Below are 23853 nucleotides of genomic sequence, written 5' to 3' on the forward strand. Positions count from 1 at the left end.
TAGTTTAAAAATATATACATATATACACACATGCTTTGATATATATTTATATACTTTTACAGATATACTTTTATAGATATGCTTTCACACACATGTACATGTACATATATATTTCTCTCTATATATTTATACTTATATACTTTTCTATATATACAAATAGATATTTTTACTTATTGTTATACGTTATTATTATATACTTTAATATACTTATATATAGATATACTTTTACATATATATATACGTATATGTATATAATATTAAATATTCTATATTTATACGTAACTACAGAATAATGATCACCTGAGCACAATTAGCCGCTAATTGGGGAGGAGAAGCCGCATTTCCCAAACCTGCGGGCGCTGCTTTCCCACCCGGGCAGCGTTTCCTCATTAACCGGCTCAGCTCATTATAAACCCCGCGGGCAAGGGGATCCCGACCTGGGGATAACGGGAACGGACCGTAATTCCTGATCCCAAACCTCGGGATAACCGGAACGGACCGCAATTCCCGATCCCGAACCTCCGAATAACGGGAACGGACCGCAATTCCCGATCCCAAACCTCGGGATAACCGGAACGGACCGCAGTTCCCGATCCCAAACCTCGGGATAACGGGAACGGACCGCAATTCCCGATCCCAAACCTCCGGGAGAGGGGAAACGGACCGCGATTCCCGATCCCGAACCTCAGGATAACGGGAACGGACCGCAATTCCCGATCCCAAACCTCGGGATAACGGGAACGGACCGCAATTCCCGATCCCAAACCTCGGGATAACGGGAACGGACCGCAATTCCCGATCCCAAACCTCGGGATAACGGGAACGGACCGCAATTCCCGATCCTCGGGGACACCGGGCACAGACTGCGATTCCCAATCCCAGACCTCGGGGACAGTGGGAACGGACGCAATTCCCGATCCCAAACCTCGGGAGGGAGAGAACGGACCGCAATTCCCAATCCCGCCCTCGGGAACACCGGGCACGGACCGCAATTCCCAATCCCGGGCACAGCAGGTACAGACCGCAATTCCCAATCCTCAGGATACCGGGCACGGACTGCAATTCCCAATCCCGGGCACACCAGGTACAGACCGCAATTCCCAATCCTCAGGATACCGGGAACGGACCGGAATTCCCAATCCCAATCTCGGGATACCGGGCACGGACCGCAATTCCCAATCCTCAGGATACCGGGCACGGACCGCAATTCCCAATCTCGGGATACCGGGCACAGACTTCAATTCCCATTTCCCATTCTCGGGCACACCGGGCACGGACCGCAATTCCCAATCCTCGGGCACACCAGGTACAGACCGCAATTCCCAATCCTTGGAATACCGGGAACGGACCGGAATTCCCAATCCCAATCCTCGGGCACACCGGGCACGGACTGCAGTTCCTAATCCTCGGGATATCGGGAACGGACCGAAATTCCCAATCCCAATTCTCGGGCACACCGGGCACGGACTGCAGTTCCTAATTCTCGGGATACCGGGAACGGACCGAAATTCCCAATCCCAATTCTCGGGCACACCGGGCTGCAATTCCCACTCCTCGGGCACGGACTGCAATTCCCAATTCTCGGGCACGGTCCGCAATTCCCAATCCTCGGGAACACCGGGCACGGTCCGCAATTCCCAGTCCTCGGGCACGGACTGCAATTCCCAGCGTCCCCGCGCCGCCCGGCCCTGCGGTGACATCAGCGCTCCCGGGCCGGGACTGGCTGGGCAGCGGCGGCGGCCGAGTGTGAGCTCCGCTTTCCCCGCGCTCCTCCGGGGCCTCCCCGCGCCCGGCCCCGCCGCCCGGGAGCCTCCGTGGCCCGGCCAGCCCGAGGTGACACCGGCGGGGCCGCTCCCCGGGGCTTTCCCGAGGCTTTCCCGCTGCTTCCCGCGCTGTCCCGCGGCTCCGGGAGGGCGGAGGAGACGCTTTGCTGTCATAGCCTGGCAACGGAGCGCGTGTGGTAACGGGGGTGAGCGGGGATCCGCTGCTGGCCGGGGCACGGGATCGGGGATCGGCTCCTCCGGCCGCCCCTGCCCCGCCGGGCTCGGCTCCGGTCTCGCTGGGCTGTGCCGGGGGCAGCGAGAGCAGCCGGGGAATGGCAGGTGGGACCCGGCGGCTGCGCGGGTTGGTCTCGGTGCAAGTTGGCTCTGGATGCGGGATGAGGTTTCTGCGTGTCCGGAGGGGATAACAAACTCGGGGTGTCCGGAGGGATAACTTGGGGTGCCTGGATGGATGCTCGGGCTGTCCCAGGATGATAACTAACTCGGGGTGTCTGAAGGGATAACTTGGAATGCCTGGGAGGGATGCTCGGGGTGTCCAGAGGGATGCTCGGGGTGCCCGGAGGGGTGCTTGGGCTTCCCGGGGAATAACAAACTCGGGGTGTCCAGAGGGATAACTTGGGGTGCCTGGATGGATGCTCGGGGTGTCCAGGGCAGAGGGATAATTCGGGGTGTCCCAGGGTGATAACTAACTGGGGGTGTCTGAAGGGATAACTTGGAATGCCTGGGAGGGATGCTCGGGGTGTCCAGAGGGATGCTCGGGGTGCCCGAAGGATAACTCGGGGTGCCCGGAGGGGTGCTTGGGCTTCCCGGGGAATAACGAACTCGGGGTGTCTGAAGGGATAACTTGGAGTGCCTGGATGGATGCTCGGGGTGTCCAGAGGAATAATTTGGGGTGCCCGGAGGGATGTTCGGGCTGCCCAGAGGATAATTCGGGATGTCTGGAGGGGATAACAAACTCGGGGTGTATAGAGGGATAATTCAGGGTGCCTGGAGGGATGCTCTGGCTGCCCAAAGAATAATTTGGGGTGCCTGGGGGATGCTTGGGCTGCTCAAAGAATAATTCAGGGTGTCTGGAGGGGATAACTGACTCGGGGTGTCCAGAAGAATGATTCAGGGTGCCTGGATGGATGCTTGGGCTGCCCAGAGGATAATTTGGGGTGTCTGGGGGGGAAGATAACTAACTTGGGATGTCCAGAGGGATGCTCGGGCTGCCCAAAGAATAATTCGGGGTGTCTGGAGGGATGATTGGGCTGCCCAGAGGATAATTTGGGGTGTCTGGTGGGGATAACTAATTCTGGGTGTCCGGAGGGATAACTTGGGATGCTTGGAGGGATGCTCGGGCTTCCCAAAGGATAATTCGGGGTGCCTGGAGGGATGATTGGGCTGTCTGAAGGAGAATTTGGGGTGTCCGTGGGATGCTTGAGCTGCCCAGAGGATAATTCAGGGTGTCCAGAGAGATGCTGGTGGTTTGAACATCTGGAAGACCACCCAGGATACTGATTTCTGCTGATATTGGTGATACTGATGTTGATTTCATGATCAGATCGCTGATGTTACAGTGATTTCTGCACAGTAACGTTGGCTGAGATTGCTGTAGTTAAAAAAAAGTGTGGTGAGTTACTTTCCTAGTAGTGTTCAGTGTTCAGATTTCTCAGAGCTTTCAGGTGGTTATTTGATACCAGTGCTGATAAAACTCAGATTTCTCCAGTTATCTCGTGATGCTGAGCTCCAGAGCCTCCTAGCAGGAGGCTATAAAAGTTTTTCTCAAAGTGAATGGGAAATTTGAGAATCTTGCTGTCATCTTGAGATGTGTAGTTACTTCCCAACCAGGTAATGAAAACATTAAAAACTTGTCTGTTCCTCTTTAGAAACAGTTTAGGTGTTTGAAGGGATGTTGTGACAGTGCTTTGTTCCAATCTGAAGCCCTGAGGACACTTAATTATGACTTTATTTTCACAAAGGGAGGAGGAAATCAAATGGGAAAAGTGGCTTTATATCTAATTTGAATAGTCTAATGAAATTAAGACACAAACTTTTATATAATATTTAGTGTGTCCTGATCTCTGTTCAGCTGATTTAAAAGTTCTGTTTATTTTTGTCCACATGTTACAGCAGTTGTAACTTCAGTAAGTGTGGGTTTTCCCCATTCAGCAATGCATAATTTCAGCATTTTTGTGCACTTTAGGATATATTTGGAAAGAGTTTGATTTAGTAGAATTTTAACTGTACTGGATAGGTCAGAATGAACTGGGAGAAATATTTTGTAACTCTAGCTGGAATTTTATATTCCTGAACGAAAAGGTTTATTTTAGTACCAATAATCCTATTTTACAGCACAGGACATTATCTACAAATCAGGCACTTGTGGTGCCTTTGGATTATTTGTCATTAAAGTGAGTGGAAGTCCAGTAAAATCTCATTACCTGTTTAATATTCCCTTATGTATCCTGGGACTCCTAGGAGATAATGGAGTGTGAAATGTGACAGGAATTGTAAGTGAAGGTGAATTCCATTCCCTTTTATTGTCATGTAGCCTGCATTTAAAAAAGGTGAAACTTCAGAGTAAACCACTTAGAAATAGTGGGAGTGAAGTGTTCAGAGTATTTGTGGCTTTGGGCAACAATCAGGAGTGTAGAGGTGTAAGATCTATCATTAAAAACAATATTGGTAACTTTTTGAAATGGTTTAAGAGCATGTCTGAGCAGGGCTTTGTTTCTAAACTCTCTGCTGGCAAATTATTAATTTTTTTTTTTAACTAAAGCAAGAATTTCAGTCAGTGGAGAGGTTATGAGTTAGAGGCTTTAATAGAAATGTTGCAGAAATGATTTGTGTGTTTGGGTGGGGGTTTTTGGCTCAGAAAGAGGCACCTGTCAAAGGTATCACTGCCTTCCTTCAGGGATGGAATTGAGGAGCTGGTTGGAACCTCTTATCCCCAAAACCTTTCTGCCATGTAGCTTTGTAAAGCAGGCCTAAATATAAAATAAGTAAAAAAAAATAAATAAAAAGATGTGTTAGAGGGAAATGTGGGTCTTCAAACCTGGCACCTGATGATTCTGGAGCTTGTAATGTGGTTGGAAGTTCTCAGGCCTTCCCCATTTCCTTCTGAAATCCCCTTTTTATTTCCCACTAGTGCAAGAAGCATCTCTTTGTGGCAGCCACAGATGGAAAATATATTTATCTCTAGGAGGCTGGAGCACAAGGGCAGCACCCAAAGCTGTTTTTGAGCACCTGTGTGAATTTTAAGCTTCACTTGGACTCTTGTGTGGGTTGTGAATTCCAAACGCAGCACCTGCAACAGTTTGGGAGTTTCCCATCATTTCAGGGAATTCCTGTTTTAGAGGGATCAATGGATTGTTGTTTGGGCTTCAGGATATTCCTGAGTGCTTTTGAAATCTACTTCTGAAGTTGCAAATAAGGGTTGTGGCACAGAGGTAATGATTAACCAGATCAATAATGTGTATGGTGAGGGGTGCCTTGACAGAAAAACAGCTGATAAAAGGTTGGTGTGGTGAGATCCCATTTCTGGGAGCAAAATCCAGGTTGGACATCAGATCAGCCAAATCCTTGGTGATTTGGTGCTGCAGGATGGGGGGAATCAGCCACAGTGGGATGTGGAGTTGCTGCTTTTTTTTTGCCAGGGTCAGGATTAAATGTGTGAGATGGAATTTCTTGTTGGGACTCAGATGTTTATCAGTCACAGTCTCACAAACCCTGAGTTCTGCAGCACTTCACTCTCACAAACTAAAAATGGAGCCCCATCTCTCTCTACAAGGCCTTTGAAGGATCAACTGTCCAATTCAGAAATGACACCGAAATTATTTTTACTTTTAATCCAATAACCAACCACCCATGGCTGCAATGGGGACTTTTTTATCCAATTACACAAAACCACCCAAACCCATGGAGGAGAAGGTGAGGAAGAAGGACCAACCTCCACTCCAAAACCTCCATCTTGCTTTATATCCATTACTGTATTCTAAACCCTTAAACTCTGAGTTTCCCACCCTGTGGTATCACACACTTCTATCCAAACTCCACACCCACAATCCCAGTTCTATCATTCCATTCTGGAAGCTTCTCCAGGGCCTCAGGTCAGTGCAGTGTTCTCTTGGGGGTCAGTGCCTGGCAGCACAGAAATCTGAAATTCTCAGCAGCCAGGGCTCCAACAGTCTGACATCGTCTCCTTCCTTTAGGACAGGAGCAGCTGCTTTGTCAGGTTTGGAGAATTTATCGTAACGTGACTGCTGCGAAATTTATTCTAATTTATATTAATCATAAAAGCTGCGCTGCCTCAAAGCTCTGAGTGAAGTTCAGTGAAGATGAAGCCTTAGGTTTGTGCCGGGTGTTGATTCTGTCCCCTGGGACATTGCTGTGTCCTGACAAGTGTCACACGTGTGGCAGGGGACAGCCACAGCTGGACAGTCCCTTGTGCTGTAATGGGTCAAAGTGGAAGGATTTGGGGATCAGAACATTCCACCTGGAGTGCTCTTGGGAACAGGGTGTTGGTCAGGTTGGAAAAAACCTCTGAGGCCATCAAGTCCAGCCCTGTCCCCACGGGTCACATTCAGATCCCTTTTGAGCACTGCTGGCGGTTCCACCATTGATGATGGTGATGGATTCCAGCACTTCCCTGCCATCCTGCTCCAATGCCTGACTCTGATAATTCACTTGTGGGGAATATTGGAAGGAATTTGAGCTGGGACCTCTGAATTGTTTTTGATGGCGCAGTTTATTTTCTTATCTTCCCCTTTTTTCTATTTTTTCTAATTCCTTTTTTCTATTGCCTATGTTAATTCTTTGCGACGCATCAAATGCACTGTTGATAATATTGTTCAAGATTTATTTTAAAAAAAAAAATTTCTCCTATTGGTAACCAAAAAATTGGTACAGTGAGAATATAGTTGATAAGGCAGGAAGGGTGAGCTTGGCTCACATCTTCACTGCATGGTTCAGAAGGTCACCAGACCCTTAGTTACAAGATTTTTTTAAGGAGTTGTTGACCAATAAAACGCTGCCAATAGGATATTTATGCCAAGAATATTTGTTTTTTGATTTAATCTTTAACTATTTTGTCTTATGGATCCATGCTACAGTGTGAGTTTTCTAAGCCAACCATGTTATAACACACAAAGCTACAGTACTGTATTATAAACTCCTTGTTTACTTCTGTAACTACTTTTAATTTTTCATATATCTGAAACTTTAAAACTCTAAACTTCCTCTACTTAGCTTAACATTCTCTGCTTTAAACTGTAAATCCACATTCTCCCTTCTAGCACCTCAGTTTGGGAGCCTTTTCCAAGGTCAAATCAAAGCCTGGGTTTAATTCTAAGCTTTGGCTTACAGGCCCAAAGTTCTGAGAGTTCCTTGCATTTCAGATTCATGCATTTAAGTTAAAAGCATAAAGATCCTTGTTAGCAGTGTTTTAGTAGTCAATAACTCCTTTAAAAGTCTTGTAACCTTCAAACCATACAGTAAAGATGTAAGCCAAACTCACCCTTCCTATCTGTGCAAAAGGTAAGAAAAATAAACCACATCATCAAAACCAATTCAGAAGTCCTGTCTCAAATTCTGTGGGAATTGAAAAAACAGAAACTTCTATGAGCACTGAAGGATTTGATTTGTATCTTTGAAAGAAGCTTGGATTGGTGTAAAAATATAATATACAGATGTTAAGTAGAAAAATCATAAACTTATGTTTCTGTAGTTGTAAGAAAGAGAATTTGCTTTAAATAAGTGAGAAATTGTATTGATAAGATGGTGAAGGGGTTTATACTGTAGTGGTTGTATGGAGTGAGCTGTGAGTTTAGAAGTTATAATAGAAATATATTTATGCATGTGAGACAAAAGCCCATTGGACAAAAGCATCCACAGGGCAGGAGAAATGAGTAAAGGTGATGGGTCAGAAAAGCAAAATAAACCCTATAGCAGCTGTCTATTAGTTTAGAAAGTTCTATATTGTCTTGTAACAAAGAAATTATGACTACTCTGAGCTATGGCCAACTGCTTGCTCCTCTAAAATCTCACAGCCTCTGAGACTGATGTTTATCTGAACAATAAAGCATTCTTAGCCTGAAAATAGCCCCATCCCTTCATTAAAAGCAACAACAATGATAAAATGCCTTCCAAAATTCCCCATGAGTGAGTTCTCACCCCTTCCCTGGCAGGATGGATTTCCGTGTCTGGCTTTGGGATAGGGATGGCTGGGCTGGGGGAGCTAGAAATGAATTTTGTGTACAAATACAGCTTTGACAGACCTGGTAACTGCTTTTTTTTGGGTTTTTTATTGCTTTTAACAGGAGAAGTTGTTCCTTAGGAGCCTTGATCCCAGCCTGCACGCAATGCTGCTCGCTCCAGAGGAGAGAACCTGGGTGCTGATGACAGGGACATGGTCCAAGTGCCACCCCTGGGCAGTGCCAGCCGCAGGTGAGCCCAAAGCTGAGCTTTTGCAGGGCAGCAGAAATAAAAACTTGGGTGAGGGGTTTGTTTTATGGTGAATAACCATGTTACATAAAGCCTCAGCACCTGGAGGGAATGTTGCATCCCAGGTGGAGCAGCTCTCCCTGGTTGTGTCAGAGTCATCCTCTGGTCATGGGAATCCAGCAGATCCTCCAAGCTGTTCTTGGCTTTGTCAGGCTCACCACAAAGTCCTGAAGAACAGCTGCTGGAAGTTTCCGTGCACCCAAAAAAATAAAAACAAACCCAAAAATCTTTGGTGGTATAAAATGAATATTTAGGTTCTTGTGTTAAAACAAAATAAACAAATGGTCTGTGAGCCTGTGAATATTCTTAATTGTAATTGGGCAACAGAACCCATGTATTGAACAAACACCTCATAAATTTATTAATCTAATTTATTTATGAATATTAATTTATTATTTTTATTATTATTTATTTATGCACACACACCTTAAAATTTATTTTATTCACTTTTATTCCCACACACACACCTTGTTCCCCCTCCTTAAAAGGTGCTTTTTTTAAGGTGATTTTGACCCAGTTAAGAGTGGTCTGGCAGACTTGGGATTTTCCTCAGAAAAAAAGTTTCTTGATTCTTTGGCTGCTGAAAAGGATCCTTTCCTTTTGCTGCTGTGACAAATCTTTTTGATGATGTGAGTTCAGGATTTAGAGGGAAGTCTTCAGTAATCTGCCATTTTTATAGTTTTATCCCTGATATTAAGGGGTCTGAATAACTGACCTATTTTCTTCCCTGAATTTGGTTTTTTTGCATATTCTTTTTGCCTGTTTACTTCTGCTGGTTCATTTCCTGGGAAACCCAAAAAAGAAATTTAGAGATTTGGTTTATTTTGGGTTTTTTATTATTTTATTTTTTTACCTAGTGGTTTCAGAGAATCCCTGGCAGTGCACCCTGAATGAGTCAGGCAGTCCCCATGTGCTACAGATTAAGAAATCCATAGGTGGGAGTTATTAAAAATCTTCAAAAAGCCACAAAACAGCATGTTTTTATGCTTGTTTTATCCTGCCAAGGAATAAACAGGAAATCCTTCCCCTGCCAAGGAATGAGAGCAGAATCCCCTCAGTGTGGGTGTGATAATGCTGCAGGGCTGTGGTTTGCTGTTGTTATCAGGGATGTTCTTGCAGTGCTCTGGGGCAGGGAGATCCTGCAGCTTTAGGATAACTGATTCTAAAAAGGCTTTTGGCTAATTTTAATGCTTTTTTTGGAAAATCAAGAGCTCTGTCAGGTGGGATTTCATGTCAGTGAAAGCAGTTTCTCCTGATTGTAAAATGGAGCAATATTTAGCTGTGGTTAGGTTATTTTTCAGCTTATAAAAGGTTTTCTCAGAGAACTCTTAATCTGATATGAGCCAGAAGCTCTTCTGACATCTAAAGAGGAGGAAATCCTTCCTAAAGGTGCTGAGACCCTGGAGCAGCTTCCCAGAGCAGCTGTGGCTGCCCCTGGATCCCTGGAAGTGCCCAAGGCCAGGTTGGACATTGGGATTTGGAGCAGCCTGGTCTGGTGGAACCTGCAGGTCCATTCCCAACCCAAATCATTCTGTTCCAGTCCCCCAGATGTTCATAACCCTGGCATAATTTAGGATTCTCCAGGAAAATTCCTAAAACTCCTTCCAGGTAGCCCAAGGGATCTCCCAAGCTCCTGGCATCTTGGAATGACAGCCATGAGTCTGGAGCTGCTTTCAGGGCTTTGGACAACTCTGGGAGCAAAACCCTTCCAGTGATGAGGGGCAACATGGGAGTGTCTGTCAATTCTTTTGCTTCTTTTCTGCCAAGGTCAGGATTGAATGTGTGAGATGGTGTTTCTTGTTGGGACTCAGATGTTTATCAGCTCTTATCTCTGTCACACACACACAAATCCTGAGTTCTGCAGCACTTCACTCTCACAAACTAAAAATGGAGCCCCATCTCTCTCTGCAAGGCCTTTGAAGGATCAACTGTCCAATTAAGAAATGACACCTCAATTATTTTCACTTTTAACCCAATAAACAATCACCCATGGCTGCAATGGGGACTTGGAAAAGAAGATGAAGAAGGAGGAGGAGGAAGGTGAAGAAGAAGGAGCAGTCTCCACCCCAAACCTCCACCTTGCTTTATATCCATTACTGTATTCTAAACCCTTAAACTCTGAGTTTCCCACCCTGTGATCTCACACACTTCTATCCAAACTCCACACCCACAATCCCAGTTCTGTCATTCCATTTTGGAAGCTTCTCCAGGGCCTCAGGTCGGTGCAGTGTTCTCTTGGGGTCTGGCAGCACAGAAATCTGAAATTCTCAATAATCAGGGTTCCAGGCAGTCTCCTGCCGTGGAATCCTGGCTGAGAGAGGCTTTTCACAGGGTTCAGGTCTCTGTTTCCAGCTGCCCCATCTGGGAGAATCCTCTATGTGGCAAATGCCTCAGGCACATCTTTCACTGATCTGGCAGAGCACAGAAGCCCAGAATGGTTTGGGTTGGAAGAGACCTTAAAAATCATCTCATTCCACCCCCAGCCATGGGCAGGGACATCTCCCACTGTCCCAGCTGCTCCAGCCTGGCCTTGGCCACTGCCAGGGATGTGGCAGCCACAGCTTCTCTTGGAATCTGTGCCAGGGCCACCCCACCCTGACAGGAAGCAACTTTCTCTTAATAGCTGATGCAAATCTCTCCTTTTTTCTTGTCACAAATACCACAACAATATCAATGTCTAATAGCTTTCATGCTGTTTAATTTTGTATAAATTTATACCTGAAATATTAACATTTTACTGATGAGGTTGTGCTCATGTATTTCTCCTCAAAAGAAACTTTGGCAGAGAATTTAAGTCCAAGGAACTGCTTGAGGCTTTTGGAAATAGTGAATGGTTTTGGTAAATAGTTTTTTTTTTTTGTCTGTTCCTTCACTGTTTGAATGAAAAAATTAGTCCACCACACCTGTCTAGGCTTTAGATGTAGTTTTTTATTGTTGTTTTTGATGGTGATTTATTAAGACCAGTGGCTTTCCTGGGATTTGCAGGGGAATAAATGAAATAATTTGATTTTTTTCCCCCTCTTTTTTTTTAAGGCTGCATTTAATTAAACTCTGATTTTTTGAGTTAAATTTAATTAATTGAATTAATTGCTTTTTAATTCTGAGTTTCCATCCCTTTTTTTTTTTTCCCCTGCAGCTTGTTAGTGGTTCCTGTGTAAACCCCTGAGGAGAATTCAGTGTTTGCCTGGGGGGAAGGACAGGCTCCAGTGCTGTGGAAGCACTGAGCCTTATCTAGGGTACATGAAGTCCCTCTTCTCCTGGGCTTTAGACACAGCTCCCATCAGCAGTGATGAATGGCTCTGGAAATAAAACATAAATCCATTTGTTACACATCCTATTTTTAATCTGTGCACAAATGTTTTATTCTCTGGCCAAGGAGCAGGGATTTCTCTCTGTCTGCTGCTCCCTGGTAGCCCAAACAGGACCAGGGGCTGTGGGTGTGCTGCTAAATTCTTGTGGGATTTTGGCCTAATATTAGCATTTATTTAACCTAATATTTGGTTAAATAAACACTGCCAGGCTGTTCATATGTTCCATGCTGTTTATATGGAATTTTACAGGATATTTGTGTGGTCTCCTTGGGGTCTTAAATGCCTCTAATTTTGTTATTTAATAGGGATTGGTTTGGGTGTGCAAAATCAGTTTGTAGCAAGTGATAAACTTGTGTAAAGTTTTTATTTATTTATTTAAAATAAATTTATTCACTGCAGAGTTGTTCTGCCCTGCTCTTGGTAAAAACACACATGACCAGAGAATATTTCTGTCCAACCTTTCCAGAAAATCTCCAGGAATGGAGATCTGGGTCTGGGACAGCTTTCAGTAGGCCAAGGATTAATAGTAAATTAAATTCAGAGAATTCCAGGTTTGAAGAGGCCTCAAATACCGTCTGCTCCAGTTTTTCTTGGCATAAATAACCTTGGAAGAAATAATTTATTTGTGATATTCCTTTCTGCAGCAGTACTGAGTTACTTTTCTTCACCCACATTTTGCTCTGTGGAGTTCCCAGATGCCTCTCCCTTCTTCACTGGAATATTTTGTGTTTTTTGGGGTATAACAGGGATGATGGCTCTTGTTTTCCAGAGGGGATGTGTTTGCCTGGCACAGGTGCATTCCCAGTCTCATAGAGCTCTGAAGGTGCCACACCAACACCTAAAATGTGAAACCTGTGGAGAATCCCTATTGCTGTGCAGTAAGTCAGCTCTATTTATTTATTGCATTTATTTTATGCATATTTATTTTTGGAGGACAGATTTGGGTTAGTTTAAGGCAAGGGAGGGACATGATTTAGACTTGATCCTTTTGTTGTGGTTACGTTACGCCGTGCTGAAAAATTAATTTATTTCAGGAAACAAAAGCAAAGCTTTACTCTGCTGCCTTTCCTGCTCACCAGATGAACATCTAATATTAAATAATATTATTTTTTATCTGTTCCCTGCAGGAGGCAAACCATGGACACCCAGTTGTTCTCCCCATTCCTGGGAGCAGTCCCCAGTCCCCCCACGCCCCCAGAGCCCTCCCAGCTGTGCAGGGACTGGCTGGGGTGTGCTGAGGATTTTGGATCCCAAAATGCCTTCCAGGAGTGCCCAAAAAAAAGGTATCAGCATCCCTGCTGGGGCCTTCTTGTGTTACAGAACAAATTCTGGATTTTTTTTGGGAGAGTTTCAGGCGTCTCTGGAAGCTCAGCAGGTTTTCTTTGCTCTGTGGTGGTTATTACTGAGGTTGTGAAAAAAAGATGTGTGGGGTTTGTTTTTTCCATCCTAAAGCCAAGTGACAGTGACTGAATATTGCCTTTTTTGGAGGGTGATAGAAACTTTTTTATTGGGTGATAGAGACTGACACAGCAGCTTTTGGTGCGAAAATGCTCTTTTAATGAGCATTTCTAATGCCTCACTGCATTTTTTGTATCATTTGCTTAATAAGAAAAGCAAAATCTGAGCTGAGCAGAAAGTGGAGTCCACTGGCTCACAAGGTGCTGAAAGGAAACAGTTAAATAAGATGATGGATTGCAAAAAACCTTAATTTTTTTTTGGTTTTCAGTGGGAAATGTCAGAGTGAGGTGTATTTTTGAATAAAAGATCACAGCTTTGGTGTCAGCTGTGAGAGTTAATTTTAAGCAAGGAGTGGCGATTTGCTAAATAAAGTATACGGTATTTTCTTAAAGCAGCCTTTAGATTATTGCAAGCTAGCTTTAAAAAACAAACAAGTTTTGGAATTAGGGTTAATTCATGTAAATTATTGGGTTAATTCATGTCTATACCCATTCTGAGCCTGTGGATATTCAAAATTCCTTGAGGCCTCCCTTAAAAAAAAAAAAAAAAAGAACAAAAAGTAAAGAAAAAACTTTGCTATTTGACCAAAGCACATAAAAGATCTGGTTATCAAATATCAGTTCTGCATTCACAGAACATTTTCAAGAACCTTTGCACTTCTGAGCATCCTAAATTAAATTCAGGTTCCTTGGGAGAGGAAACTGAGCAATCATAGGGTAAATCAGGGACTGAGTTAGAGGTGAAACTGGTGAGGTCTGAAAAGCCAGCAGGGTGTGATTCTCACTGAGATTAAAAATGTGATTTTTTTTTTTTTTATATGAGTTTGTCCCAATTTTATGGTCTCTGTTAATCAGCAAAGTCAGTGAGCAATTGTGTGGCAGCCAAGGGGGCTTGGGTGAGGTGGGACCAGAAAATCTCAGATCTTCAAGAACCCTGAAAGGTGAGGAAGGAAGGGAAGTTTATTGGAGCAAAATAATGAGGATGGAGGGAAGGAGAGCTCTGTAATTCGCTTGTGAGGAAGAATCAGGAGTTACTGCAAACAACTCCATGAAAATCTGATCTTGCACTAGAAGTAAAAAAGTTGGGTTTGTTTAAAGATTGTTGCAAACCTTGGGTGTTTACCAGAAATATCTAGTAAAATTTTGACCTGTCCAGAAGGGGATTGAAAAGTGGTTCAAGTTAAGTATATATAACTTATATATAAATTATTTTTGAGATTAGCATAATAGTTTTTGAATTATTTGGCAGTAGGTGAATTAGAGTGCTCCAGACTTTGAGAGTAGTGATTTCTATTTATGCTCTAAACAAGACAGTCAAGGTTTGAAGGAATGTTCATGAAACAGTTTTTTTTTTCCCTTGGAAAGAGAGGGAAATTTTTGGTGCTTGGAAAGTCTCTGGTAAAAACAGAAGGAAAATAATTCTACTTCTCTTGGGCTGTAGAATTCACAAATGCAGGAAGGGATTTCTGTAGAGGGATGCTGAGGATACAATAAATTCAGAACTAAAAAAAATGCTGCCAAGATAAAGGTTTGATCTTCTTTTTGCCTGTTTAACTTTAATAAGTTTTACTTACTTAACACTTTTACTCTGTTTTTTTTTTTTTTTTTTTTTTTTTTTTTTTTTTTTTGTTTTGTTTTGTTTTGTTTTGTTTTGTTTTTTTCAGGGCACCAATAAATCTTCCTTACTCTGGCAATGGCCCTGATGTGTTTGGGCTGGTGTCGAGCATTTTAGAGGAGCCAAACAAGCCAGAGCCAGCTACAGATTGGTGAGTTTGTTTTGAAGGTTCTTACAATTCCTGTGCTGGTTTTTATGCCCATTGTCACACAAAAAATGATAGAGATTTTTAATTAATTAATTTGAGTAACGACAGCCTTTCAAATCCCCTTAAAACGTGGAAGTGTTTTCACTTCATTTGCCGGTATAAAAAACAATACCGAACTGTTAAAAATGCAAATTTCAACAAGTTTTCCATCAGCTTTACAGCATTTGAAGAGGGGGAAAAATATAATTAATTTTAACCAGTAGGGAGCTGACAGAACACAGTGGAATCTGAGATATCTAATAAATCCAAATAAACTCTGCATTTCTGAACGTGCAGAATAAACAGCGTGGGTGATGAGATTTCACAGAGCACTTGCTCAGCTGCAGTGGGAATATTCCTCCTGTTTTTGAGGAGAGCTGTGCGTGATGTGTGAATTATTTTAAAGCAAGAAATGTTTTAAATCCTGACGGGAGGTTGGTTTAACTCTGTTCCAGGAATTCTCTGTCCAGTTTGTTCCCCGCTGCGTGGGCACCTGATCTGGGCAGCAGTGGGGAGTTCCCAGGGCTGCCGGCTCAGCACTGGCTCCAACCCAAGGATTTTCCCACCCTGCTGGGCTCCAGCTGCCACCAGGAACCCCTGCAGGAGCCTCCTGAGGTGGAGATGCTGCACAGAGGTTTGGGGGACCTTCAGCTCCTCGAGTCTTGGCTCTCTCCCTGTGCTCATGCCAGCAGTGCCCTGAAGAACCCTGAAAATTCCTCCTTGCAGAACAGCACCACAGCTCCCCAGGAAGGGTTTTCCTTCCCAAATGGGGGCTGGAACCAGCATGATGACCACAGGAGGTTAAATGGAGATTATGAAAAATGTGGGTCCAGTTTTAGCCCTTTTTCTGCTTGGAGCAGGATGAAAGAAAACCCCAGCACTCAGAAGGAGCTTTGGAAAAGAGGAAAAGCACTGAAAAATAATGCTCAAGGACAAACTAAGTATTCCCCTGATCTTTCCAGTCAGCCTGGTGATAACTCTTGGGATAAAGTACCCCAGGACAGCCACCTGTTCTCTAAGAGATATGAGAACTTCCCAGCTGCTCACAAACTGCAGTCACCTGTCCATCCATCCCTTCATTTTTTCAACCCACTCCCTAAGGAAAATCCATTTTCTGGAGAAACAGGCAGGAAACCCCAGGAAAGCCATGTGCAGAATGGCTGTTGTGGCTTTATTGTGGGGGATGCTTTTAATAATGATGAGTGTAAAGTGAATATGGGCCCTAAGGAAAGCTCTCCTCAAGCAGCTGAATATGATTTATCTGTGAAAAACACTGTGCAAAATGGGAATTACTCCTCATACCAGGGGTGTGCATGGCTGGATGGGAACAGTCTGGCAGCTGCTGCATCTGAAATTCCATATGGAAAACAAATGGCAACGAGCCCCCAGTCCTCATCAGGGGTTTCCACCATGTCTGGGGGCTCTCCCACCCACCAGCCTTTCACACAGCCCTCCTTCTACTCCCACCTCCTTCCCACCCTCCCTCCCAGGAAAGATGGGAGGTTACAGACATCAAATGGAGTTTCCAGTCACCTGGGGGTTCCTCATTTCATCTCAGAGAGCCAGAAGCAGATGAGACCCATTGGAAGGTCCCAGGAGGGTGCTGGGGTGAACAAGGACGGGCGGCGCCGCAAATTCCCCGTTGGATTTTCACCCGACTGGCTTGGGCAGCAGAAGGCTGCAGGTGAAGACCGTGCTGAGAAATACCACAGGTTCCCAAAGAGGCAGAGCCAGGAAAGTGGCAGTAAAGATGACAGAAGAGGCAGAAGGCATTGGATCCCTCATTTGGGATCTACAGCCCCAAACCACCAGACCTTGCACGTGTTCCCGAAGAAGCACGAGCGGAGCGGTGGCAGCTTGTCAGATTTCATCAACCCATCTCTGCTTCCTTCCTTCCCATTCATGTCTGATTTTAAACAAAATCCCAGCTTCCCTCCATTTAATCACCAACTGTTTCCACCAGCAAACGCTTTCGGTTTCCCTCCGCCGCCGTTTCCATTCTCGGACCTCGTTGATCTTTTTCACTGCGACGACTTCAACCCCTTGAGTCCCTTCATGAGTGATCTCTTCCCTGGGGAAATCCCTGCCCCCTGCTTTGCCTTCCCAGCCCCATTTAACAAGTTCAGGCCTCCCAGGAGCCGCAGGGGCCCCGCTAACGAGCTCCACATCCGCCTGGAGGAGTGCCACGAGCAGTGGAGAGCTCTGGAGAAGGAGAGGAAGAAGGTAAAACACAGCTGGTGGTGATTCCTGATAAAGACTGGGCTGGTTTTAAGAGAGAAAGTTTTATGGTGTTTCTTCTTTGGTTTGTTGGGGTTTTTGGTTGTTTTTTTTTGTTGTTGTTTTGGTTTTGTTTATTTTTTTTTTCGTTTGGTTGGTTTTTACTGTCCATGATACAGTCACAGCTTTCTCTTCTGTTTGTTTTTCTTCTTGTAGTAAAGTAGTAAGAAAGAAAATGAGGTAACTAATCCTGGGCACTCTCTGTGTGTCTGTAGAGAAAACCTACAATATTTTTCTTGTTCCCAAAGGGAATTTCAGTTTATGCTCCTCTCATTACAGTCACTTTCCTGCTTTAGACTCACTTCCAGAACTGTTGGCAGGGGGAGCATCACACTGATAATGAGGGTATTGCACTTGGGAATGAAAACTCTGTGCTCCAAAGAGGGAGGAAGAGCTTTCCCAAGAGGAGTCAAATACCTGAATTCCATGCCAGGTCTCAGAAAATAAATTGGCCATAATCCCTGATTTTAATAATACACTGGGTGCTACTCCCATGTGTGAGAAGCCTCCTGATCACTGGATAAAGGTGTCTGAGCAGGCTTGACCTGGAAAACTTATTTTTCTTTCCATCATCAGCTGTGGGGCCTTGCTGATGGACTTCTGGAATTGTGAATGGAGGTGCCTGTGTTGTTCTCTCATGGATGCCTTCAAACAAGCCTCCTCTCTGCCTGTCTGGCCTTCCAGGAATGCTCTGGAAGTGAGCAAGGGATGGTTCTTGATCCAGTGCTTGTCTCCTGTTTTCAGTTGTTTACAAAGACCTCCTCATAGTTTTTGTCTCCTGCTTTTTATTTCATCATGAAAGGAGGGTTGTTTACCCTCATACTCATTAATCAAAGGGGCTTAATTGACCCCTTGCTCTGGTCCATTCCAAGTGTTCCAGTTTTATCCCAGTGAGCTGTTCTGGGTTTCTCAGGGTGGTTTGTGGTTACAGAATAGAAACTGTTCTCAGTCCTCCAAGCCACAGCCTGGCTCCCATTCCTGCAGCCAAACCACATTCCTCAGGAGAGGATGACTGCAAGGAGAGAGAAACTCCTCCTGGGACTTTATGTAATTCTCTCTGTCTTGTTTAATCACTCAGCCCTTTTAGCTCTCTGAAACTTGTTCTTTGCAGCTGCTTTGGGGTCACAGCTTACCTGTCTCCTTTGATAAACCCCACTTTTCTAGGGATCTCACATTTAAAGCATTTCCACAAGTTAGGAATAATGTGCAATATTAAATGTGCACGTAGTTTACTTGATTGCTTATTAACTGTAATTCTTAATTACCTGGTGTCATTATACGATTCCATGACCTTTTCTCCATCCATTATTTTTTTCTGGATGCCTTTCAGGTTCCTCAGATGATGAGTGCAGGGGGAGTCAGCTCTTGTAATCCATGTTAGGTCAGGCAGGGACAAAATAATAATAATAATAAAATTATAATTATTAACAAGTAATAATGTAGTAAATAATAATAAGTGAAGCAAAAAGAGAAGGACTTCACTGCATACTTTTAGTACAAATATGCACAAATATGGACTTAGCCTTGAGTGCAGCACCTGACCCCTCTCTCTTACATCCATGGTACCCTGGAGAAGGAATGAGATAAGGAATCTACTGCTAGCTGTGTCTTTCTTACTTAAGTGTCAGAATTTCCTATCCAAAAATAGATTTGGTGATGTTTAGTCACTGTCTGTGTTAGACCCTGGCTAAGCCACTCTTTCTCAGTGGAAGCTTGGCTGTTGTGTTAAAGATTTTCTTTGTTAAAGAAAAATATCTTCTGGGTTCAAGTGCTGGTATCAGTTTTTGCTAAAGGGAGTTTCATCCTAATGCACTTGAGATGTGATTTATGCTGCTGTTATCGCCTGGTTTTGGTTGGTTTTTTTTTCTTAATAATCTTAATATGTGACATTTGAGACAAGCAGTGAGAGGTGTTGAACTCTGAGGGAGAGCTGAATTAGAGAAATATTCCTGCAAGGAAGCTGGAGAGGGACTTCTGACAAGGGCATGTAGTGACAGGTCAAGGGGAATGACTTCAAACCAAAAGAGGGCAGGGTTAGATTAGATTTGGGAAGAAAGTTTTACTGTGAGGGTGCTGAAGTCCTGGCACAGGGTGCCCAGAGAAGCTGTGGCTGCCCCTGGATCCCTGGGAGTGTCCAAGGCTGGACGGGGCTTGGAACACCCTGGGATAGTGGAAGTTTGCAGGTCCTTTCTCAACCCAAATCATTCTGTTGCAAATCCACATTCAGGGAGCTTGGGATTACACCAACAGTGGTTTAGTGTTTTCCTCATGGAAAAAGGATGGAATTGCTCCCTGTGAGGGTGGGAGGCCCTGGCATGGGATGCCCAGAGAAGCTGTGGCTGTCCCTGGATCCCTGTCAGTGTCCCAGGCCAGGTTGGATGGGGCTTGGAACACCCTGGGATAGTGGAAGGTGTTCATTGCAGAGGGTAGAATAAGATGAGCTTTAAGATCCCTTCCAACCCAAACCACTCTGGGATCCTGTGATATTTGGGAATGTTTTTCTGTCAATGCCCTCAGAAGCCGATCGGGCCCTCACTCCTAATCCACTTGAAAATTCCAAACAGCGCCAAAACCAGATTGAGCACACTGTACTCACTTCAAACCATCACACTGACAAATTATTTCCCTTTCAGGCTGAGGCTGACCTTGCAAGGCACTTCCCAGGGCAGTCTATCTCCAGTCCCAGCCCTGTGCCACGGCTCCCTGTGAATCCATCCCGCGTGGATCGCCTGCTCACTGACCAGGCCCGCCAGCGCACCCAGGTACGCCTGCAGTCCTGGGATTTGTCTGTTTATTCATTAACAAATCTGGAATTTGTTTGTTTGTTCATCAGCCGCAGTGGGTTTGGTGGTTTTGTAATGGTTTTCTTTGGCTGATAGTTGGAACTGGAGGTTGAGTTCCATCCCATGTGGATCGCCTGCTCACCGACCAGGCCCGTGAGTGTGCCTGGGTACGCCTGCACTCCTGCACTTCTCCTGGGATTTGTTTGTTTATTCATCAACAAATCTGGGATTTGTTGGTTTACTCATCAGCCTTAGTGGGTTTTGGTGGTTTTGTAGTGGTTCTCTTTTGGAACTGGTGGTTGAGTTCACTGGTAGAACTGATCAGTGGAGCTCAGTGCCAGGGTTTAGTTGAGGTGTTGGGGCCTGCGTTGGGCTCTGTAATCTTTAAGGTCTCTTCCAACCCATTGGTTCTGTGAATTCTGTGAACTGAAAAGGTGAACTTGGGGATGGTTTTTTGGATGGAGTGGTATGTTGAGAAAACAGTCATTTAAATTGATGAGAACAGTTGTCTTTTAAACTATGAGGATAGTCTTTTAAATTGAAGCTAACCAGAGGTTAGTTTCTTGGAGTTATAGATAGAGAAGGAAATCTAGGTTGGAGGGGTGTCATGTTTTTGATTGCTTTCTTGGTTTTGTTTAGGTTTTGAAGTAATCTCTAGGAGTTAGAAGTCTTTTTGTGGATGATGAATACAGAACTATTTGTGGGTGTGATGTGATTTTTTTTTTTGTAATTGTTGTTTTACTAAATTTTCAAGGGTACTTAGGTTTTTGGGGGTTTTTTGATAAAGTTTACTGATTAATTTAAATAGGGTTATTAGTTTTCTGTGGAATGATGGGTTTTGACATGGTCTCTATTAAAGATCTGCTTCTAGTTTTGCTCCCTACTGGGACAGTACATCTTTCTTTCATATGGGGAGAGGTTTCTGTATAATGAAGGGATGTCCTGTTGCTGTTTGATCTTTGTGAGGGTATTTACTACATTTGGGAGTGGGGGGATTGTGGGAAATAGTAAAGATAAGACTTTTAGAAATCTGTGAAAGCAGGCCTCAGAGAACTTAGAGCAGCTGCAAAGTTTGAAAGTAGAAAAGTTACATTTGTACAGCAAGCAAGGACATGAAACAATAGCTTGAGTTTTCTGCCAGGTGCTCGCACTGATAGGAAGAATGGAGAGGCTTTGTGGTGCTCCCCTGCACAGGAACATCTCCAGGACCTTGGAGCTGCACCTGGAAGCCATTCAGGTGACCCAGGCACGTCGGAAGGATGAGATGGGGAATGCTGCAAACCCCCGGAGTCACAGGGGGCCACGCTGCAACAATGAGAAAGGTAATGCTGCCCATTCCTGCAGCCCTCAGAGCTTTTCCAGGGGTTTAATTGTGACTGTGTTCCACATAAAAATGTAAATTTGGAATACCCAGCAATTTTTGTCACTTCAGCAAGGAAGTTTGCAAATACATTTTAATTTTGTTGTTAATTTTAAGACTTTAACTTACTTTGAGTTCTGTTGTTGTTGTTGTTTTCCTGTTACTATTTAAAAAAAGCTATTTTATCCTCTTGATTAGGAAGAGTTTTTGTAAAAACTTCAGTCACATTATATAACCATAAGTGGTTGTCCTAAAAGCAAAAATGTGCTCGTTTTTAAGCAGGTAGAATTATTTCCTGGTATGGCTAAACTTTCTTTACTCTTCAGCTTATAAAACAATAAAAAAATTGCCAGTGTTGTGCATAACAATTGTCTACCTTACCTAAATCACAAACCCACCAGGAATGACATTGTGTGTTTCCCAAATTCTGTTGAAGTAAAGCCAGGATAACCTGTAGCAGCAGTAAATGTGGCAATTTATGGTTTGGGGTTAAAGATCATATTATTTTTCTTCAGAAAATAGCTGTGTCAGAGCAAAAGAGGAATTCAGTCCTTAGTGCTGAAGTGAAGGGGACAGTGAGATTCCTTTGGCTGGGGAATAGCTGCTCTTGTGATAAGCTGGAAAGAGAAGCAAAATGTTTTGCTTTTGCAATTCAGATGTCAAAAATTAAAATGTAAAATGAATGTAAAACGTCGTGCTCTTAAAAGACTAGTCCTATATGCAAACTAACTTTTACAATAACTCCTAACAGTTCCATGTGACTTTTTAACTCCAAGTGTGAGTCAGGAATAGTAGAAGGAAGGTTCTTGGCCAGGCAGGAGAAGTAGGACACAGTGGTTAAGTGGATGATTATGATTAGATTTAATGCCAATATTTCAGACTTCGAGTGATTAGTTATTTGGTTAACAGTAAAAATAATTTAGATTTCATTTCTTAATTGGACAGTTTATCCTTAAAAGACATTGTACCAAGAGATAGTTGGCCATTTTGTGCCTTGTTAATGAAAGGCTGCAGAACTCACTGCTGTGAGACTGTGATGTAGATAAGAAATAAAGAACATGTAAGTCTAAACATGAGCTATTGTCTCAAGTGCCTTCAGTCCTGACCCAGGACATTCCTCTGACTGCCTTGGAGGGCTCCAGACCCTGTCAGAGGACTCAGAGCCCTTGGCACGGAGTCACAGACACCTGTGCCTTTGATTTTAGCCCATGGAAACAATCACCACCTTTGTGCCAGGAGTTACAAGCCACAAGGGTTTGAGTAGAATGATAGAGAATTTGTTACAGGGTGAAAAAGTAGAATTTTGGGGGATTTAGAATGGGGGTTCAAGAGGCAAGATAGAGGAATCCTGTCTTTCTCCTTCTTCTTCTTGGCCTCCATCTTCTGCTGTGATGGTGACACTTCTGGATTGGTTTAGAGTAGAGACAGACTGTCTAACATAGGTGATAGGTATTGGAAAATTATTGTAAATAAAGTAAACACCACCCTGAAGGTGGTCAATGTGCCATGAACCAACCTGCCAGACAGATCTCAGCAGGTCAGAGAGAGAATTTTATAGATAACAGAGAATAAACAACCTTGAGAATGACAGCCAAGGAATTCAGTCTTCTTCTTTGATCTCGGACCTGGGAAAAAGAGACTTTCCAACATCTCAGGGTCATCTTGACACCAAAGATCCCATCATAGAAACCAAAAGCTGGTAATAACATTTCCAGGCTTGTCCCCTGATGAGTTTTCCCTGTGTTGCAGATGTGCTGGCCCTGGCAGCTGCCCTGCGAGCCCTGGCTGGAGCCACGCGCGCAACTCGCACCGCGCTCTGGTGCGCGCTGCAGCTGGCCCTGCCCAAAGCCCCTCCTGCTGGACCTGGAAACCAACAACTCCTCCTGCCAGAGCTTCGTCCTTCAAGCACGAGCAGCCAGGAGAAAAGCAGCCTGGAGCAGGAAAGCAGAGGAAGTGGAAAAGCTGAGGAAGAGAGGAAGATTTTGGAATAATCGCCGATAATAAATGGAAAGCCGAGGATGGGGAGGGAAGGGCTCAGGTCCTGCCCAGCACCGCCAGAGGTGGATTTCACTGGATGTCAGGAAGGGGTTAAGTTAAAAAAAAAGGGTTAATTAAGGTGCCTGGTCAATGCTGCAGTTGTGGTGCTGTGGTTCTGGTGTGGAGACACAGTTTGTGGTGGTATTGATGCAGTTGAATATTGCAGGTGTCTGCTGCTGATAAATTTTCATTTTAGGGAAGCTGAACAAGAGCTGAGCTTTCCTCCTGTGCTTACCCAAAGCTCTGAGCCCAGCCAGGACCTGAGCAACCAGAATCTGGAAAAACTCAATTCTCTTTTTTTTTTTTTTTTTTTTTTTTTTGGCTAATGAGACAATTTAGGATATTTAAAGGTACTCGGTAGTCATTCAGGGTTTGTTTTATTTTCATTTTTTGCACCATGTGTATGTAGTTCTTTCTGGAGCCAAAGTGATCACGGAGTAGTTTGCACCTCATCACTGTGTCAGGAGCAATCCGTGCTGCTGTGGTGGTGTTTTTTGGGACAGGTTATCTCTGTTTGACAGGAATAATCAGTGTTCAGTGCTGGTTTTGTGCTGCCAGTTCA

At 44.2% G+C, this 23853-nt stretch overlaps 1 protein-coding gene across 3 annotated transcripts; it reads left to right on the forward strand.

Annotated features, from left to right (window-relative positions):
• Positions 1-1844: 1844 nt before the first annotated feature.
• LOC134425667 (meiosis-specific coiled-coil domain-containing protein MEIOC-like) lies at positions 1845-23598 on the forward strand. 3 transcript variants are annotated; one of them, XM_063170616.1, is made up of 9 exons: positions 1845-1969; positions 8081-8207; positions 12345-12453; positions 12703-12858; positions 14697-14798; positions 15290-17057; positions 19745-19873; positions 21036-21216; positions 23004-23598. In XM_063170616.1, the coding sequence occupies exons 4-9, from the start codon at positions 12713-12715 to the stop codon at positions 23243-23245; spliced, it is 2568 nt and encodes an 855-aa protein (XP_063026686.1). In that variant the 5' UTR covers positions 1845-1969; positions 8081-8207; positions 12345-12453; positions 12703-12712; the 3' UTR covers positions 23246-23598. The 3 variants fall into 3 exon arrangements, with proteins under 3 accessions (XP_063026686.1, XP_063026775.1, XP_063026597.1); XM_063170705.1 differs by lacking the exon at positions 1845-1969 and adding an exon at positions 3267-3611; XM_063170527.1 differs by lacking the exon at positions 1845-1969 and having other exon boundaries at positions 6733-8207.
• Positions 23599-23853: the final 255 nt, after the last annotated feature.

The sequence above is a fragment of the Melospiza melodia genome, chromosome 1 (genome assembly GCF_035770615.1).
Source record: "Melospiza melodia melodia isolate bMelMel2 chromosome 1, bMelMel2.pri, whole genome shotgun sequence".
NCBI lineage: Eukaryota > Metazoa > Chordata > Aves > Passeriformes > Passerellidae > Melospiza > Melospiza melodia.

Excerpts from the sequence above, each read along its gene's own strand:
- LOC134425667 (XM_063170616.1), top strand. The coding sequence starts at position 12,713 with ATGGACACCCAGTTGTTCTCCCCATTCCTGGGAGCAGTCCCCAGTCCC. Across the intron at positions 12,859-14,696 it reads CAGGAGTGCCCAAAAAAAAG|GGCACCAATAAATCTTCCTT; the intron begins GTATCAGCATCC and ends TGTTTTTTTCAG. Across the intron at positions 19,874-21,035 it reads AGGCCCGCCAGCGCACCCAG|GTGCTCGCACTGATAGGAAG; the intron begins GTACGCCTGCAG and ends GTTTTCTGCCAG.